The sequence below is a fragment of the Malus sylvestris genome, chromosome 7, assembly GCF_916048215.2.
Source record: "Malus sylvestris chromosome 7, drMalSylv7.2, whole genome shotgun sequence".
NCBI lineage: Eukaryota > Viridiplantae > Streptophyta > Magnoliopsida > Rosales > Rosaceae > Malus > Malus sylvestris.
Window position 1 is genome coordinate 12,031,116 of NC_062266.1, and position 19,260 is coordinate 12,050,375.

At 36.0% G+C, this 19,260-nt stretch overlaps 1 protein-coding gene and 1 pseudogene across 2 annotated transcripts; both read right to left on the reverse strand.

Moving 5' to 3' along the window:
• Positions 1-4,374: 4,374 nt before the first annotated feature.
• On the reverse strand, positions 4,375-6,413 carry LOC126630097 (ABC transporter A family member 7-like; annotated as a pseudogene).
• A 492-nt stretch (positions 6,414-6,905) lies between these two features.
• Positions 6,906-14,043, reverse strand: LOC126629219 (putative DEAD-box ATP-dependent RNA helicase 29). 2 transcript variants are annotated; one of them, XM_050299177.1, is made up of 12 exons: positions 13,896-14,043; positions 13,217-13,682; positions 11,869-13,030; positions 11,698-11,755; positions 10,185-10,292; positions 9,758-9,803; positions 9,194-9,261; positions 8,573-8,625; positions 8,218-8,299; positions 8,076-8,132; positions 7,469-7,595; positions 6,906-7,303 (listed from the first exon to the last, which is right to left on the reverse strand). In XM_050299177.1, exons 2-12 carry the CDS (start codon positions 13,575-13,577, stop codon positions 7,089-7,091), a joined length of 2,337 nt encoding a protein of 778 aa, XP_050155134.1. In that variant the 5' UTR covers positions 13,578-13,682; positions 13,896-14,043; the 3' UTR covers positions 6,906-7,088. The 2 variants fall into 2 exon arrangements, with proteins under 2 accessions (XP_050155134.1, XP_050155133.1); XM_050299176.1 differs by having other exon boundaries at positions 9,194-9,270.
• Positions 14,044-19,260: the final 5,217 nt, after the last annotated feature.

Here is a 19,260-nt window from a genome sequence, read left to right on the forward strand (position 1 = left end):
TTTAATCTGCAGACCATATGCTCTTTCCTCCTTTCAATAAATCCAAAAGGTTGAGCCATGAAGATTTCCTCGTAGAGTTCTCCATTCAAGAAAGCAGTTTTGACATCCATCTAGTGCAAGTCAAGATCAAAGTGTGTTGTTAATGCTATGATGACTCTCATTGAGTCTTTGGAAGATACTGGTGAGGAAGGTGTCATTATAATTAACTCCTTCCCTATGTGTAAAACCCTTTGCAACTAGTCTTGCTTTATATCCTTCAATTCTTCCCTCAACATCCTTTTTGGTCTTAAACACTCACTTGCAACCAATTGTCTTGATTTGGGGAGGTGATGGTGTTAGAGTCCAGACACAATTTTTTGACTTGGAATCAAGTTCTTCCTCAATTATCACATTTATTGAAAACTCAGGTTCAGCCATAACTTCATCAATCTCAATGTTTGGTATGTTCAATTTTGAGAGCACAGGTATGTGATTGTAGTCTAAAGATGAAGAATTTTCATCCAGCTGCACTTCTTCTTCAAACTCAAAATTCTCTCGGACTATATTTGAAACATCTTCATCTTCCAAAAAAACAGCATTATGAGTTTCTTGTATTATGGTATGTGCTTGAGTGCAGTAGAACTTGAAGCCCTTTGATTTCTCAAAATAACCAATGAAGAAACATGTTGTTCTGGGGTCTAATTTCTTCTCACTTGGATTATAAAATCTTGTTTCTGCCTTGCAACCCCAAACATGAAAATAATCGAAGCTTGGTTGTCTTCCATTCTATAATTCAAAATGTGTCTTAGGCACTGATTTAGATGGCACTCTATTCAAAATATAATTTGTTGTCTTCAATGCCTCACCCCAGAGAAAACCATGAAGTTTAGACCTAGATATCATGCTTCTCACCATCCCCGTTAGGGTCCTATTTCTCCTCTCTGCCACTTCATTATGTTGGAGTGTGCCAGAAGTAGTGGATTCTGCTATAATACCTTGACTTTCAAAAAAGGAAGCAAACGGTCCCTTTTGTTGTCCAGCTTCTATGTACCTGCCAAAATACTCCCTTCCTCTATCTGATCTAATTATTTTAATCACAAGGTCCAATTGTTTTTCAACCTCTCTTTTAAACACTTCAAAACATTCAAAGACTAAAAACTTCTCACTAATATGAAAAATGTAACTGTATCTTAAGCAGTCATATTTGACATTCACAAAATAAGAATTCCCACATATAGTTTTGACAGGAAAAGGTCCACAAACATCTGTGCGTATGATTTCCAACAAACCATGACTTCTTTTGGCATCTAATTTCCTAACATTTGTCAATTTTCCTTTCATACAATCAACACATTCAATTGCATTTTTGAAGTCAATTTCAAGAATCAAGTTCATTTTGGATAATTGAACACCCTCTCTTTTGAAATATGTCCTAATCTTTTAGGCCAAAGCATGAATGTTTGATCTAAACCGTGCATTCTTTTGGTTGCAGTGTCCAAGACATGTAAGTGATCAGTTTCTATAATGCAATGCAATTTCCAAAGTTGATCATGCATAAAAGCTTTTCCCTGCAAAGAACCCTATTTTATAAAACTTGATGCATTTTTCATCTCCCATGAAAACATAGCCCTATTTAACCAATTTTGATGTTGAAATTAGATTTCTCCTCATTGTAGGAACATACAAGACATCATTTAATTGCATTATTAAACCTGTAGCTAGTTTAAGTTTGACAATGATAATAGCTTCAACAGTCACTTTAGTTCCCTTACCAACAAAAACATTAAAATAATTTGTTTTCTTTTGTTGCACAAAACCATGCAATGAATTAGTGATATGCACAAATGAACCAATATCAAACCACCAAGAATCAACAAGAATATCATTAAGATTTGACTCCTCACACACATAGACATCAGTTTTTCCTTTGGCCCTCAACCAATCCTTGAATATTTCACAATCATTTCTATAATGACCCTTGGTTTTGCAATGATGACATCTAATTTTTTTCAATGTTTTTAGTTTTCACCTTAAAATTGTTAGACTTAGTGGAGTTGGTATTTTTTGCAGGTATGATAGACTTGTCGAAAATCCTTCTTTCCCTTTGCAGCTTGCACAAAATTGATGGATTCAGCCTCTTTGTTCTTTTCTTGCCTTTGACAATTTTCTTCTTGTACACACTGAGCAATTAGTTCATCAATTGTCCACGTCGTATCTTGAGTATTGTAAGACACTTTCAACTAACTAAACTTCTGTGGCAGTGCCTGTAGTATCTTGAACACCAATTGCTTTTCTCCAATATAACATCCATGGAGCTAAGTTTTTCAGCTGCTTCAGTCATCTTCATGATGTGATCTCAAATTAAGCCTCCACCCTCAAACTTGTAGGAAGTCAAGAGTGACATATGCTGAGCAATTTCAACCTTCTCTTATTCTTTGAACTTGTTCTCCACAGCTTTGAGATAATCCTTTGCTAGATTGCATTTCTTGATTCCACCACGCACTGTATCTATCATGCCACTTTCAAGAATGGGTAGAGCCACTTTATTAGCTCTAGTCCATCTCTCAAAATCAACCTTTTTAGCCTTTGTGCTCTTGTCAGTCAATGCATCAAGTCTTGGAGTGTCAAGAGCAATGTTATACCCATTCAGTGTCAAAAGCAATTCTATCTCTCTATGCCATTTCTTATAATTGCTCCCACCATAGAGAATTGGCACTGCTGTTAAATTGATTGACTTTAGTGAAACTGCAAAAGACATCAATGAAATCCGAACTTTGAATCTGTTAAAAATCCCTAATTTCTATTCTTTTTCACCATAAATTAAGGCTATTGAATCAACTTAATCATACATATAGCCTTTATAACGACATATATAGAATAAACAACTTAAGATTGACTTTGTCGATCAAATACAAATCACTTGTTCTTTAAATATGATGCTGAAAAATTTTCCTGAACACAAAAGTAAAAAAAAAAAAAAAAAACAAAAAGATGTACCGATAACACATATGCATTCAAAAGGGATTACAACTTCATATTAATTCATATAGTAGCGAAAGTGTTATAACAACTACATAAATTATTTATCGATTTGATTCAACAACATATAGGACGGATTAAAATATATAAATTAATTACATCATCCTAATATTGTTGTCAATATCAAGTATATTTAACTTACAAGGAAAAGGAAACATACCTGCTCTTGATCGATTTTGTTATAGTTGTTAGTTTTAGCATCAAAACTCGAATTAGAACAACGATTAAGAGAGAAGAGGAGAAAAAACCAGATCTTTCAAATAATAAATAAGACCTAAAAACAAAACCCAGACTTCTAACGGTCATATTGTTTAAAAAGAACCCAACGATAGTCTTAACGGCTCTTTAGTGAAACGGTGCCGTTTAGAGCAGTTTTTTTTTTAATTCGATTTGAAGAACACAAATATAAAACCCAGATTCCGATCTCCAAATATAATTCATGTATCGATGAATTGAATTCAATGATTAGAACCCGCGGCTCTGATTAAAACCCTGTTATTAAAGCTGCACTACTAACCTTCAGGATTTGATCCAGATGATGAAGCCAATTTAGCTTCAAGAACTATAACCTTCTCCTCTTTTAACAATATGGAAAAGCTCTCCAAATAATAGGACTCGAAATTTCAATGAGCCAGGGAATTGCAAGGGTAGTGGCCAAGTTCTTATATAGTATTCTTTAACCGTTCCCTATCAGAATCGGTTTAGAATTCGAACTCAACACAACCAACATGTAAACATTAGTCCTAAATAAGTTCCAACACTGAGTTTCAATTCCACAAGAATTACTCATAACTTTTATCATACTTATTCCACAAGCAAGTCAAATAAGTCACAGCTTCAGATTTTAGACTTCTCCATATCAATCTCAAACACTACGGTCAGTTCTCTTACATAATTCATACTCATAATCTTACAAGATAGACCTCTTGGATGTTGATAACTTGATACACAGTCTTTCTCCCTCAACCTCTCGGATGTTGATAAGTTAGTTGTCGCTTACTTTATTTACCATCAAGGAGAAATAAATCAAGTGAGAGGATTCAAACTTGACATTGGTCCAATATTAAAAAGAGAAATATCACTAAACTAAGAGAATCCATCACTCTTTGAATTAGTGAAATTCCTAGTGGCTGGTGCTGATGGTTATGAGGGTCTATTTTCACAAACATACATGTTGAAGGTAAGTATTTTGTTTATTAATGCACTAAATTTTTATTCTCAAACCAAAGTTATCATTATTTACTTCACATGTATCCCAAAACTTTGATTCTTTTTTATACAAGCAATATTTCACTTTAAACTAAATTCAGCTGCAAGGAGAGAGATTCAAACTCAGTTACATACGGGAAGTATATCTGTTCTAGCCAATGTGGATCTGCCCACATCTGCCTCAAAGGCTTTTGATCTTATTAACTTCAAATCCTTGATAATTCATCGATAACATACAACTACAAAATAGAATTAGAAGTCAGTACTGGGCAAGGACTAGGGCTATATTAAAATCTAACAATCATTCTTTAAACCTTTGGATTGATTCAAGTGTTGGATCCACTTGCAACCTTGATAAAAACATCCTCCAAAGTAGTATCAGCCAGACCCCATGCAAAAACTGTGAACGTACTCTTTGCATTCTCCACTGTTTGGAATACTTCTGCAAACTCTCACCTCACTCTTTGGCAGCTCGAACTTCTGTGTCCCCGACAGCTGGTAAACCTTGTTCGAATTTGGGCAGAGGTTTCGGACCATGTCCTCCACTTCTTGTTCATGATCCCAAGTTGTTGTGATCACTAAGGCATACGATCCTCCATATCTGGCCTGCAGCTGTCGAACCAACTTCAAAGTGTTATGCCAGTTTCATCGATTTAGAATTTACTATGTGTTCCCCGCAATCAAAAAAATTTCGTCAGTTAATTGGATGTAAAATGTCAATATTAAACCCGGCTGGAATCTTTGATAAACTACTAGATGTGAGTGCTAAAGATGTATACAATCTGAATGCGGGTAAAAGTGATTCGACAACCCTGCAAGTTGCAACCAAACACAGCCTTAATAGTTCATTCTTACCTCCTTTGGATTTCCTATGCACTGCAGTGTGCCGTCTGTGACAATTCCTAGTCGATCACATATGTACTCTGCCTCCTCCATGGAAAGTGCTGAAGATATGCACACAAGCTTATAGAGAAGGTCAAAATCCTTAAAGTACCTTAAAGTATCATTGACAATACATTAACAAAGAAAAGAGAGAGAGAGAGAGAGAATTGGTCAGGACAATTGCGCGGTCTTGTTTTGCCCACTTGACAATATTCCGTAGATGTTTTCTTGAAACTGGATCAAGTCCACTACTGGGCTCATCCATGTACACAACAAAATCTACTTTTCGACGAAGACTTTTGCAAAAATAGTTTTATTCTTTTGAACAAACAATATCGTCTATACGAAGGAGGTGAGGGAGTGGGCTAAGCCTCATAGTGAGCTAGTCATAATAATGTGATTCAAATTTGCCTTTGGCGAGAATCAAATCTAAAACCTCTCACTTACGAGTGAAATGAATACCACTAAACCTAATACTAAGTGGCAATACAAGTAGCTTTAACAGTGATCAAGAGAAATCAAGATGTACTTTGGGATCCCCAATCAGGGAAATTGTGACGGTAAGCCTTCTCTTCGTACCTCCACTATACTTCCCGGCTTGTTTGTCGGCAACCCCAGTTTGCAGCTTATCTTCAACAAAAGCAAAAGCGGGATGGTGACAGCGCACTATGACTGGTGCTTGTGGAAATAGTGACAATTCAACTGCTCTTATCGGCAAATTTGTAGGATTCGTAGTTGAAACTGATGGTGTACCATGCACCTGAAGAGATTCCAGGTTTTATTAATGCCTTTTCAACTGCTCTCAATGCTAGTCTCATGCATGAATTTAAGGATTATAGACTCAAGTGCCACTGATCACGTGACAAAGCAAACCACAAATTTGTATGATTTTGAATCATTATCCAAACTGCAAGTGGCCCTTTACCACAATGGTGGAAAAGTGTTGAGCACTTGCATGACAACGTGAGTTTGAACTCCGTCAGTGGCTAATGTAATAGCTAATTTAACAAAATCTATTGTTTGACCAAAAAAATAAAATAAAATAAAATCATTATCCAAACCGTCTCAAGTTTCTCTGTTGCACATGTTAGAGGTGTTCCAGTTCAAGGAAAGGATAAGCTAATATTGATCTCTGAAAACGTGGAGTCTATAGCTCTATTTGTTCCTTCTTTTCCTTTTCCTTCTTGCACATTTTTCTCTTCACAATGTTGTTTTTCATCATCTTGTCACCAAGAAGCAGATTGGTGAAGGATAGGATGGTAATCATCAAAAGATGATAAAATGGCTCAAATTTTTACAGCCATTTTTTCTCTTTTAAATTTTGGATGAGGTGAACTACTTGAACTGGGTATCTTGGAAGTTAAATGTCACCAAACAACCGAAATGTGTGTAGTTTAAATCAAGAAAAAAGATAATACTCCAAATTAAAAAGATTTTTAGAAAAAATATATTTTGAATTTATATTATCATTTACATTTTAGAACAACATAGGTATTTACATTTCCGCCTATTAGAGAGCTTTCCGACCAACCAAAAATATAAAATATGCCTATTCCAGGACATTTTTGCATTTCCATTGGAGATGCTCCTTGGACAAATCGGACATGGTGTTTTACTTTTTTTCATTTTTTTTGGGTGATTGAATTTAGAACTTATACTTTTTGGAGGGAGAACACCTGCAGGTCAAAGATAAATGCTCTCAACTAACTGAGCTACAAGCCCCTTACATTAAGACAGTAAGTGCGCTTAAGGCAGAGATACTGTTGCAACTAAAATTAGAAAGAAGTACAAGCAAATACTGAAAAGCAAATAAATGGAAAGTAGTTCTACAAAACAAGTCATTACTTGATACTTATCACCCGTCCTATGAAAGAAATACAAAATTGGTTGAAGTTAATAAGTATGGTGCTCTAATAATCATTTTACCAAAGGGGCAACGGGAAAACTCAAAAGACTTGTTCATATTAGGTAACTCTTGTTTACCTCTTTCCCTTTCCTCTTTTACCATTTTTACCAAATTTTTTACCGCCCTTGGCCGACTTGCTCTTCATATAAGAGACCCTGTCGGCCTTTTTCTGTCGCTCCTTGCGAACCTGTTCTAAGTCTTTGATTTCAGAACGCACATGAGCATTAGGCACAGAGTGTTGCTTCCTGCCTCCGAAAGACTTACCCTTCCCCTGCCATCTACGGTTACCTGCAAAGAGACATGAAAACCGTGAATAAGTAAAATGAAACACACAAAGAAGCTAGCTCGGATGAACTGAGTGAGAATCTTAACAAGTGTTAAACAGAAAAACAGATCAATCACATTTAAGAGAAACAACAGAAGAGTACATAAACTTCAGAGAGAGAGCATTACCTGTGGAATCCTCCGCATTCCCTTCGTTAGTTCCTGTAAGAGATACTCTCTTGTGTGAACGTTCTTTCCACTTCTTGTATATCCCAGTTTTCTCAAGTTTTGCTTTTGCACCACTCTCTGTCTTTATCTGTAGACCATAAAATTTAGCATAAACCTTCTGTGCAATCAACAAATAATATATGTTGCAGGTGCACCTTGTAATGACTACTAGAGAAGCAATAACGAGTTGATGAGATTAATTTGGGTATAATCTGGAGTACGGAAAGGAAGTTCAGTGCAATCATTCTCAAGTAACGGTTTATATCAAAGTTATCAAGTAGTCTCAAAGCATGTTGTTTATGTGGTCGGTTTGAGCTAATGCTAGAATTTGACTGGTGTGTCCTCTCTGACAAAGAATCCAAGTATGCTTTTCTTTGAGAATCTGTGACCACTGTTTCTATTAATCTCTTGTGGGTTGATATAGTTTCAACATGGATTGGTTAAAACTTGAATTTAACTACAGATGCAATGTTATGATCTATAGCAATTAATACAAGGAACGATGCAAAAGTGTCAAAGACTGTTGCAGATATAATTATGGATGTTGAGATAAAATTAAGAAAATTACCTTGCCGCTAGCTGTCACGCGATCGCCATTGTTTAGCTTTATGTACTTTTTCCCCCTCTGCCACCCATTAATTTGATGAGGTTAAGGGTAAACTTAGGTAAACAAAATTAAAATAAGAAAACAATATTACTGTTCAAAGTACCTTATCCCAATGAAATACAGATTTCTGTTTCTTCATGCCAACATTATCATCTGCAATGAGATCAATAACAGCAGCTTCCAACCTACACAGACAAATGGGGTCAACTGAAGTGCAGACCATACAAAATTTCACACATTTAATCTCGATAAAAATAACAAGGTAACTGAGAGAATTGTCATTGCGTAGGTGCCAGAAAAAACTGGGTATCTGACAGAATCGTCAACATAAAAAAAGTTCATAAATAACCCACCCGTAAAATTTCAATTATATACACTAGCACTTAACCAATAGCATAAACCAAGTTAAAATTTTGTTAAATCAATTTCCATAGAGCTAGAGCAGAACCGAGTATTACCTATTTGAGTCAAAGTCGTCCTTCCCTCTCACTGAGAGTCCTGCTTCGGTATGCTGGACAACAAAATATCAGGATAAGCCAATATATTAGCCAGTTTCCAAGTCTTGTGATCCAAATCCACAGCACAACTAAATGATGTAACAAATTTTTAAAAATTCAAAATCAAGGTGAGTAATTTGGTTTTGTTTTAATGAGATTGGTATTGAGATGTTGGTAAACCTGTTACTCATTGAGTCTTTGTACTGTGTTTATAATTATTACTAATAAATCTTGTTTCTCATAAATAAAAATGTCATAACCCTTAACCGTCACAAAAGAAACTTCCGAAAACAGAGCCATCCAAAGCCAAGCACCAAAGGTAAATCTATCATAACCCAAGTTAACTGCTGCTTCCCAATCAGACCATAGCAGAGAAAAAGATAAAATCCCCAAAAATCAGGTGAAACTAAAGCCCACAACAATAACAAGAAATGACTTTGTTGTAGTTAGCAAGATTTTTTGTTTTATTCCTTTGAATCCTCTCCATCCAAAGAACCCAAAACACCACTAACAAACGAGAGCATAATATTGCAATACACCAGTGCAATTAACTTGAAAAGTTATAGAAGTAATATAACCTACATGATTAGTTGGTATTGAACTTATAAAGTTTTCATCATCCTTGAAGCTCTTTGCCTTCCTTTTGGAGCCTGAAGATGCTAATACCCAAGGGAAAACAACAAAGTATTAATAATCCATTCCATAAACATGCTTAAAATATGTTAGGGGAAAGAAAGAAAAAAAAACTGTAAAAAAAGAGAAGAAACTAAATCATTCCAAACATGATTGAAAGTGAGGATGAAACTAAAACTAATTGACTATATGCCACCGGATCCACATTCCAAATACCACGTTTCAGTATCAGTGAATACATCATTTCAAACAACTCGTAAAAAAGGAGCACAACGGGGACAAACTATAAATGAAAAGAACTGCAAAATTAAACTGGTACACCTTTGACCAAGTTATATTACTAGGTTCTTTGAAAATTACCAATTAATATGAGTATAGGCTACTTAGGGATTTACGATGACAAATTTCTCGCTATTAGTTCAAAATTAGAAAAAGTACTCGTGCACGGAAAACATTTGAGACTCTTTCTTTATTCTAAGAGTAAAAGTGGTCAAACTTTGAGCTATGGAATACCTTTCTTCTCGTTGGTATTTGAGGGAATAAAATCATCTTCATCTTCCTGCAAGAATCAAAAGTTCATTTTAGCCCAATTTACTTGGGAAGACAACATAAAATTATTGATACAACGCCTGAAATGTGTATAACCTTTGCATACACATAAATTAAATATATAGCTTACATGAGGGATCCCTCAATGGAAGGGGACCGCACAGAACAAAATTAATTCATGCAAACAGTCTCTGAAGCAATGCCAATTATGGAACTTGTTCCAAAACGTTGCTTAATGTTAATAACTAACCGGGCGATAGCAAGTCCTTTATACATGCATAATAAACAATGCATGATGGCATCAACATGGTGTTTTGAGTGATTATAAAAGTTGCACACGGTTACATTTCGAAAACATCAAAACCATAAATTACACTACTGAAATTTTTACCTTTTCTGCATGATTATTATTAGAACGTTGTTGATGAAATAAATTAATGACCTCTTCATGAATAGCTCTTTTTTCCTTCATTACATCAACCCAGTGACGAGAAGAACCCTGCAAATAAGCCACATACTTAATAAAAATCAAACAAGGCCACCTTGAATATCGAGAACAGAAGCTACAAGTCATTGCACATACTCAGCTAAAGCATACATAATTACGGAGAAAATAGTTGATTGGGTATTGCACATAACATAAGTTACTTCATGCAAAAATATTTTATTCAAACAACAAAAGATACGGTTGAGAGGCAGTGAACATGAGCAAATAAAATGCCTAGAGCGACAGTGGGAGAGAGTGAGGAGGAGGAGGAGAGGAATAGGGGGTGGAGACAGGCGGGTGGTGTCATGAAAGCTTGGGGTAAGACAGCTTAACTTGTGAACTCGGAAGAGCAAAAGTAACTACAGAATAAGGGGGAAATTATTTTAAATGTGAATGCAAATATACAAAGATGAAATACTAAATTGAAACAAAGAATGGCAAAACAGATGCCTAAGCAGACAAACAATTACTAAAGATATGATTCTTCAATTATTTGACCATCTTAGTATTTAAGATTCAGGTTTTATGATTTAACCATTTTGAACTTTCTCACTACTCAACTTACCAATTGAATTACACATGACCACAGGAATCCTCATAAAAAGAAAGGAAAATCAGCATGTTCTTACAAAAAACTACCATGTTCCTCTGGAACTATTTTATTCAGATCCTCACTACAGTATGTTGACATGAAACTTCCGAACTTGAAGGCTAAAGAATGATCGACTTCTTTACATAAATGTTGAGGGCATAAAATAATATATTTTGATTTTTGAGAACTAAAGACATTAAATTTTGTTATGTAAAAGATATTACCTGTGGACACATACATACAGAAGATAAACACCAAACAGGAACCAAATGTAATAAACAAAATAAAGAAAGAAACAAAAGAAAAGCTATGAAAGAAATATAAATAATTGCAAACAGTGACTGTGATCAAGAGAAGAAATAACAAATACACTTTGAATTAAGCCCAGTGTGTTCTCTTTCTATTCAAAAGGTCCCCAACATCCTCTCCCACAATAGGCACCACATTAAAGAGAATGATATATCACCTTACAAAGAGTACATGAATGATGTTTACAAAACAACCCCAATTATATATTTTCCAATGGAAAAGCTTTATATGGCTCTCTCTTTCTTGCATGAATTTCCTATATTTCGAGTTTGTAAATTTGACAAACAATGAATAGGAGCAGTTGACTAATAGGATAAATATGCCCAAATGCAACAAAGTAGCGGTTGTGTGATATAAACATAAGAGTATAAAAAACCAAAGATTTTGATCATCAGATAGAAAGAGTTTTGACTAAACATGGTTAACAGAATAATAAGAAAAAAGTCCAACAGATCAAGTCCATGCAGTTACCAATTAAATGAAATCTACTGCTGAAGACATAAAGTGGAGAGTTACCTTCAGATTCTTGGACTTAGCAGCCTCACCTTCAGTTTCTAGAATGGTCTGCTTGGGTCTAGTATAAATCAGCCAATGAATGGTTAAAGTTAGCAACATCAGATCCTCAGAAGAAGAAACAGAATATAAGTGTATCCAGTATGCAAAAAGGCAAACGCTTATAATGTAAACCTGAATGTCTTCAACCGCTCAGAAAATGCCAATGCCTTCAACTCTCCACCATCCAGTACACTTTTAAAGATTGGATGCAACCCTTCGCGAGGTAAATCTTTTGCTCTTTTAACAGACTCCTTTGAAGGTGGGGGTTTTGTCTTTGAATACAAGCGGAATGCATTTGCACAGGTTTTCACCATATTACTGAGTTCTGAAGAAGAATCTATTATCTCTCTAACTCTATCCGAAACAAGATCTATAACTGTTTGGGGAAAACGCCCATAAACAGTTTCTCCATTAGCAATTGCTTGATCAATCTTAGACATCACTCCATCCATATCATGTAAAACTTCCTCCTCTGTGGGTGCAGCCCTAATTGACTTTGAAAGAAACAGATGTAGATCTAAAAGGTTAGGCATATCTTCAGATGTCACAAAGGAGAATGCAGTACCAGTCCGACCAGCCCTTGCAGCTCGGCCTACTCGATGAACAAAAAGTTTAGGCTTTGGGGGAAAGTCCCAATTGATGACATTGTCAAGCAATGGAATGTCAATTCCTCTGGCTGCAACATCAGTGACAATTAACTGCATAGTCTTTCTTGACCTAAACCTTGATACATTAATCTGGCGAGCATCATGATCCATGTCACCATAACATACAGAAGGCTCAATGCCCTCTTCTCTAAACAAGATATTCAGAAACTCCACATGATGTTTTGTAGATACAAATATCAATGTCTGCTCACCCGAACTAATATGCTCCCTTATCAAATAAAGTATTGCAGCATGCTTTTCTTCCTGTCGCAAGGTGAAAAACATAAGCTTCAAGTCAGGGCTGATCTTAGTATCCAAATCAAGCCGCACAAGCCGAGGGTCTTGCAGACCAGCCTTGGCAAACTCTGCAAGAGCAGAGGGTAGTGTTGCACTAAAAAGCAGGGTCTGGCGATTCTCACTCAGCTGTCCAAGGATTTTATGCAACTGCTCCGCGAAACCCATCCCAAAGAGGCAATCCGCTTCATCAAAAACAACATACTCCACTGTCCTAAGTGTCATGTCATCAACCTCAGCTAAATGGTGCATCAACCTACCGGGAGTTGCAATTATAATATCAGGGTTTTGGGCTAATTCTTCAAACTGAGTTTCCATGCTATCGCCACCAACTAGTAAACTAATACGGACATCTGCAACAAAGATAACGAATTTTGGTTCATACCATAAGTCTATGACTTAATGCAACACTTAAGTCGACTATATTGAAAAAGGCAACATTTTTCATCAAATGGGAACTTCGAGTTCTTCCACTTTCCTCAAAGGAAAATATAAAAAAATAAAAACCAATTTAAAACAAAAATTGGTACATAACATACCCATGAAACGGCTGAGCTCTTTGGTAAACTTGTGAGTCTGTAGCGCCAAGTCCCTGGTGGGAGATAGAATGAGAGCCCGAACGCCACCCTGAGGTACGTGCTCCTTCAGACGCTCGAGCATCGGGATCAGAAAAGCGGCGGTCTTGCCAGAACCGGTTCTGGCCATGGCAACGACATCGTTTCCAGCTAGAATAAGCGGCATGGTCTTGCGCTGGATGGGAGTGGGTACTTTGTAGCCCTTGCGCTTGATTGCATTGAAGACATTGGGACTTAGATTCAGAGACTCAAAGCCTCCAGACTTGGCCTTCTTCTTCTGTATCTCCCTTCGCTTCAGGTCCTTTTTCGAGCTCACGTAAACCATCGTGTTTTCGGCTCTTACGGATCTCTGTGTTTCTTCGTTACACGAAAATTAAGTTGAAATTACACAGCCAAGAACTTCAATTGGAGAAGACAGCAGCCACACAAACTGTTCAGCGAGGCAATAAATTCAAAATTAAAATTCGGCTATAATTTTTTAAATTCCTTCACGAATATTGAAATGTAGAAGGGATTAATTTTAAGATAGTAAACGAAAACCCTAAAAGGGTTTAAGATTGAGAGAGTCAACGAAAACCCTAGTCAATTGCAGCCATGGCGGCACTTAGAGAGAGATAGAGAGAGAGAGAGAGAGGCACTAAACCTGGAGTTTATGGGTGGCTGACGGATGAGACGGGAGGCTAGAGGTTGGAGGCGGCGTCGCTTTCTGCTCTGCCTAGGTTGGCAGCGGCGGAAGAAGAGGAAGCCACGAAATGGCAAGGGAAGGGTTTTAGTAAACCTCATGTGGCAATCCGCTGCGTGAAGGTCCATTATATTTTCATCTGGGGGCCACTTATCCCGCACCACGTGTATGACATTGTTATTCTCATCAACTCCAATGGGTATACCGGGATGATATCCTCTTCCGACTCTCTTTATGGGGATGACTTCATCTTGCGACTCATTGTACATCATACGGTTAGTTTTCTTTATATACTGTTTTGTTTAATTTTATATAAAAAATTCAAAATAATTTTTAACCGCTGAATGACAGATGAACAGACAAGATGAAGTAATTCCTGAAATTCTCACAAAAAAATTTCGAATAGGATCCTATTTCGATATACCGCACCACGTCTATGACATTGTTATTCTTGGATCAACTTCAATTGTTGTGTTAGAACCTAAAGGCTAAAATTTAGATTCTAAACCAATTCAAATCATTTCTAATGATTGGGCTTAAAATAAATATTTGGATAAAACCTAAGATTTAGACAAATTTAGCCTGAAAACAGTCCAAGTCTATTTTTCTCGCCCATTATTGCGAGTGGACTTTCCAGAAAGAAGGCCAATCTCGGCCCAACGACGCGGGACACTTCCTTGCATGCAACACAAGCGATAGGGCAGTCAACGATGCGACCCAATGGGCTAACACATGCACGAGCCCAAACACTCTTTTTGGTGATCCAACGGCTGGAATTAATGGGTCATTGTTTGATCAAATGGTCCAAATTTTAAATTCTTTTTTTTTAGAATTTAATTTATAAGTTCATTAAATCCAATGGCTAAGATCGAATATGGTCAAATCTAACCATTAAAAAAATCTAACGGCCTAAAATTAAATTCAACAGCTAAAATAATAAAAAAAAAGTACTTAGATCAAAATTCACGAAAACTCTATAAATACCTATGTATTTGTTCAAACATCGGCACAAAATTCACTGTCCTCATACAATTCTTCCATTCTTTCTTTCTACCCACTTCCAAAACTATGTCTTCTCATTTCCAAATTTTTCAAGATGGCAAAAAATCATATTAGAGGTACTAATTGGTGAAATGATGAAGATTGAAGCATATTTAATGATTTTTCATTATTTATCGAAATTTTAACATTTTTAGATTAAAATGTTCATAAAAGTAAATTAGGATAATCTACATAAATTTTATTATTATAATTACCATAAGAAAAAAATCAGGTTAAATTCATTCTTTAATCTCTCGGGCTAAAATTTATGACAAAATCACTGGAGAAAAAAAAATTGTTTTTCGATTAAAACCTAATGGCCCCTTTGATATCCTACTAAAAAAAATTCTTCCTTTTTTAAAATATTTTAAGACCATATCTTAGGATCAGTTTTTTATAAAACTGAAAGACTTGTTTGGTATGACCCAAAATTGTAAATCTTAACAATTTAAAAAACTAAAAAACAAAGCTTTGCCAACAACCCCTGCTGGAGCCGAAGGAGGGAGATCGAGATTAGAAGATATAACGGAGAGAGAGAAGCAATTGGAAGAGAGGGGAGAGAGAAAGAGATAAGAATGAGGAGAGAGAGAAGCAATTGGAAGAGAGGGGAGAGAGAAAGAGATAAGAATGAGGAGTGAGAGATGAAAAAATGAGAATCTCCAGAGAGAAAGAGGGGATAAGAGTGGGCTTAGTTTTAAAATTTTTAAAACCAATCTTCTATGTTTTCATGGAGTAAACTATATTTTCAAGTTTTGATGAAAAAAAAACTATATTTTTAAGTTAGTTTTGAGTCCAACCTTATCAAACAAGAATTATAAGCTTGAGACTCAAAAACAGTTTTGAGTTGAAAAAAAAGTTGAACTCTAGTAAAATACCAACCCTAAATTATTTTTTTTAAATATAGGGCTTGTGTTGGTATTCTACTTGAATCCAATTTTTTAAATTCAAAAACACTTTTCAAGTTTTAAGTCTTGGAAACTTGTTTTGTATGACTCTTTTTAAAAAATTGGACTCAAAACTAACTAAAGAATTAACCTATTTCTTAGAAATATCAAAAGTGTGTTTTTAGAATTTTTAAATTTAAAGCTCACTTTCTCTCTTTATCTTTTCTCTCACACTTAGGGGGTATATTCAATTGGGATTTTAATTCTTTTAATGAATCTAAGGGTATTCAATCAGGATTTTAAGTGATTCTCTGAAATTCAAGGTGTATTCAATTAGAATTTTAAGATAGTTTATTAAAATCCTTAGAAATCTGGGTGGATTCAATTAGGATTTTAAAGAAGTTTATAATACTCCAGTTATATTCAATTAGAAATTGATTTTAAAGAATTTGAGAAAGTTGAGGAATTAGAGGGAATTGGAGAGATTTCGTTGTGTATTTTAAGCATCCACAAATCTCACCTCTCCCCATGAGATTTTGAGGAAATTGAATCAAAATTTTATATGAAATCTCTACCAATCAATTAAACTCCATAAAAATCCATTAAAATCTCTCAAATTCTCAATTAAATACACCCCCCCCCGGTCATCAGAGGAATAAGGGTTTCTTTTCTCTAAAATTGGATATTAAGAAAGCTTATGATCAAATCAAATGGCCTTATCTCATAGGTATCCTTACTATAATGGGTTTCTCCTCAAAATGGATTAAACTGATTATGTCATTTATGTCTTCAGCCTCATTTTCTTTCATTATCAACGCTTGTCCAATAGGCTACATCCAACCGTTGTGAGGTCCGTGGTAAGGAGATCACATATCCCCTTATTTATTTCTTCTTTGTGCGGAGGGGCTATCCACCCTTATTGCTAAACGGGAAAATTACAGGGGTCTCAATATACCATAAGGCTCCGAGTGTGAATCACGTTCTAGTCGCAGACGATAGCCTACTTTTTAGCAAGGCAAATAAGGCGGACTGCTTTTAGATTTTTGAGGTCCTCCATTCTGAGTGTGCTTAGAAGCAGCAAGTCAACCTTCTTAAAAGCGAAGTTTGCTTTAGTCGCAACATTAAGCGACCAGAGCAACTAAAACTTGTTATTTTGTTGGGAGTCCAAATGATGGTTCGCCAGGAAATGTATTTAGGTATATGCCGACACTAGTAGGTCGAAACAAAAGCCCATGTTTTGCGCATATTAAGGAACGCCTTTGGAAGAGACTTTAAAGTTGGAAAAGGAAGATTCTGAGTGCCACTAGAAAAGAGCTCCTTGTTACGACCGTTGCTCTAGCCATTCCAACGTACACTATGAATTGTTTCCTCTTGCCAAAATATTTTTGCGACAATTTAAATCAGTTAATTGCCTCCTTTTGGTGGAATGACTGTGCATGGGAGAAAAGAAGACACTGACTTTCTCGGGATAAGTTGTGTTTATCGAAAAAAAGAAGGGGCATTGGGCATTAGGAACATATACGCTTCCAATCTCAATTTGTTAGCCAAGCGAGGTTGGAGAATGATGTTGGAACCCCATTAACTGGTTACGGTTAAGAGTGTATATCACATTGCAAGGGATTGGGTGCAGCCAAGGAACGCTGGCGCTTCCTCTTCCTCGGGCCAAACTTGGCATCATGTTTTTGGGTTAAGATTTGGAGGGCAAATGTTCCACCCAAGGTGAGGATATGTGTCCGGAGGCTATGTAAAAATATCATCTGCCAAGTGCCATATCACAACAGATCTGACGTGCATGATGTGTAACTATCATTCCTCAGCCATTATGTTCATCTTCTGCCAATGCTTTAGCAAAATTGGATAATTGATTATGGTTTCCTGCTATTTCCGGTTTCCAAGAGAGAGAGACCGAGGAATAGGGAAAAAAAGGAATGTAAGATACTGTAAATACTAGGAATCCTTTTTAGGTAAGATATTGTTTATATCCTTTATTATTTGTTTCCTTATTGAACAAGGATTGTATATGTATATATTTCAAAGAAGTAATACAAGGAAATTACCCCGTAAAATTCTATTTGGCATCAGAGCCAAGCTGCCGTAACCCTAGAAATTGTATCTTCTGCTGCTGCTACCTTTGACGTGTTTGCGTTGTACCCTGGGATTGCAGCATTATTTGCTGCTCTGTGTGTGTGCCGTGTGTTTTGCAGAGCATATTTGCTGTTGTGTGTGTGTGTGTTGTGTGTTTTGCAGAGCAGCTTGTTACTGCTGTCGTGAGGGTTTATTGCACAAATGTGCGTATTGTGTTTTTTCTTCCTCTCTGTAAGTTGAGATGGCGAATAAAGAAGACGAAATCTTGAAATTGGAAGGTGGCTCTCGCAACCCAACCAACAATCTGTTACTGAGTCTCGTGGTCATTCAGAACAATGCGTCTGCCGTACCAAACACCGTGAAGTTATGGATCAAATTACCCTCTTTGGTCCAAGGTTTTGGAGATTAGGGGTGGATTTTTTTACCAAATTGCCGTGCCAACCGAATTGTCAACCGTGCCATACCGATTTTGTGCCAAATTTTTTGTACCAATTGGTAATGGTACGGTATTGTACCGTACCGAAATTTCATGGTACGGTATTGGTAATGGATATCATTACCACGGTATTACCGTACCATACCGAAAATACAATATAATTTATAATTTATAAATTATATAATAGATAATTATATAACACATATTTATAATATTCCAATAATTTGAAAATAAAACCCTACTTATACTAGCATTGTTGTTTGTGACTTTGATCTCTTGAAATTGTGGAAATCAAACACAAAAGAGTTCCTAATTCTTTCACAAATAGCCAAAATATCTTTGTAACCCTCACTTCTACTGTTGCTAGTGAAAATGCATTTAGCCTAGGGAGGAGGGTTGTGGACCCTTTTAGGGTATCCTTGACTCCTAAAATAATGGAGGCACTAGTGCGTACTAGTGGTTGGCTTAGGGCAGATGAAGTAAACTTCTACAAGGAACCAACGAAAGATATGCTTCAATTTTACAAGGAAATGGAAGAAGAGAAAACAAGAAAATATGCTTTAATTTTTTTAGTAAATTTGTTATTAAATGGTTTTCAACTTTAATCTTCTTGCTACTAATTAATATGTTTTCTTTGTTTGTAATGTAGGCTTGACACAAACTCAATCTTCTACAAGTTCAATGCCTCCTCCAAAAGCTTCGACATCTCAAGCTTGAATAACTGATCAATGAATTCTCCTTGTTGAAGTTTACTTCCAATTTTCATTTGGTTTGAAACTTTAATTTCTATTTGGATTGTTAACTTCTATTTGTTTTGGTTCGTAACTTCTATTTGGATTGTAAGCTTAATTTTCATGATGAATCTTGATGCATCATTTGA

What these genes read in the sequence shown, in the direction of transcription:
- LOC126629219 (XM_050299176.1), bottom strand. Translation starts at nt 13,577, where the DNA reads ATGGTTTACGTGAGCTCGAAAAAGGACCTGAAGCGAAGGGAGATACAG. An exon ending in GTTCAATACCAACTAATCAT is followed by an intron (nt 8,626 to 9,193) that starts GTAGGTTATATT and finishes TTTGTTGTCCAG; the next exon opens with CATACCGAAGCAGGACTCTC. An exon ending in CTGTATTTCATTGGGATAAG is followed by an intron (nt 8,133 to 8,217) that starts GTACTTTGAACA and finishes AATGGGTGGCAG; the next exon opens with AGGGGGAAAAAGTACATAAA.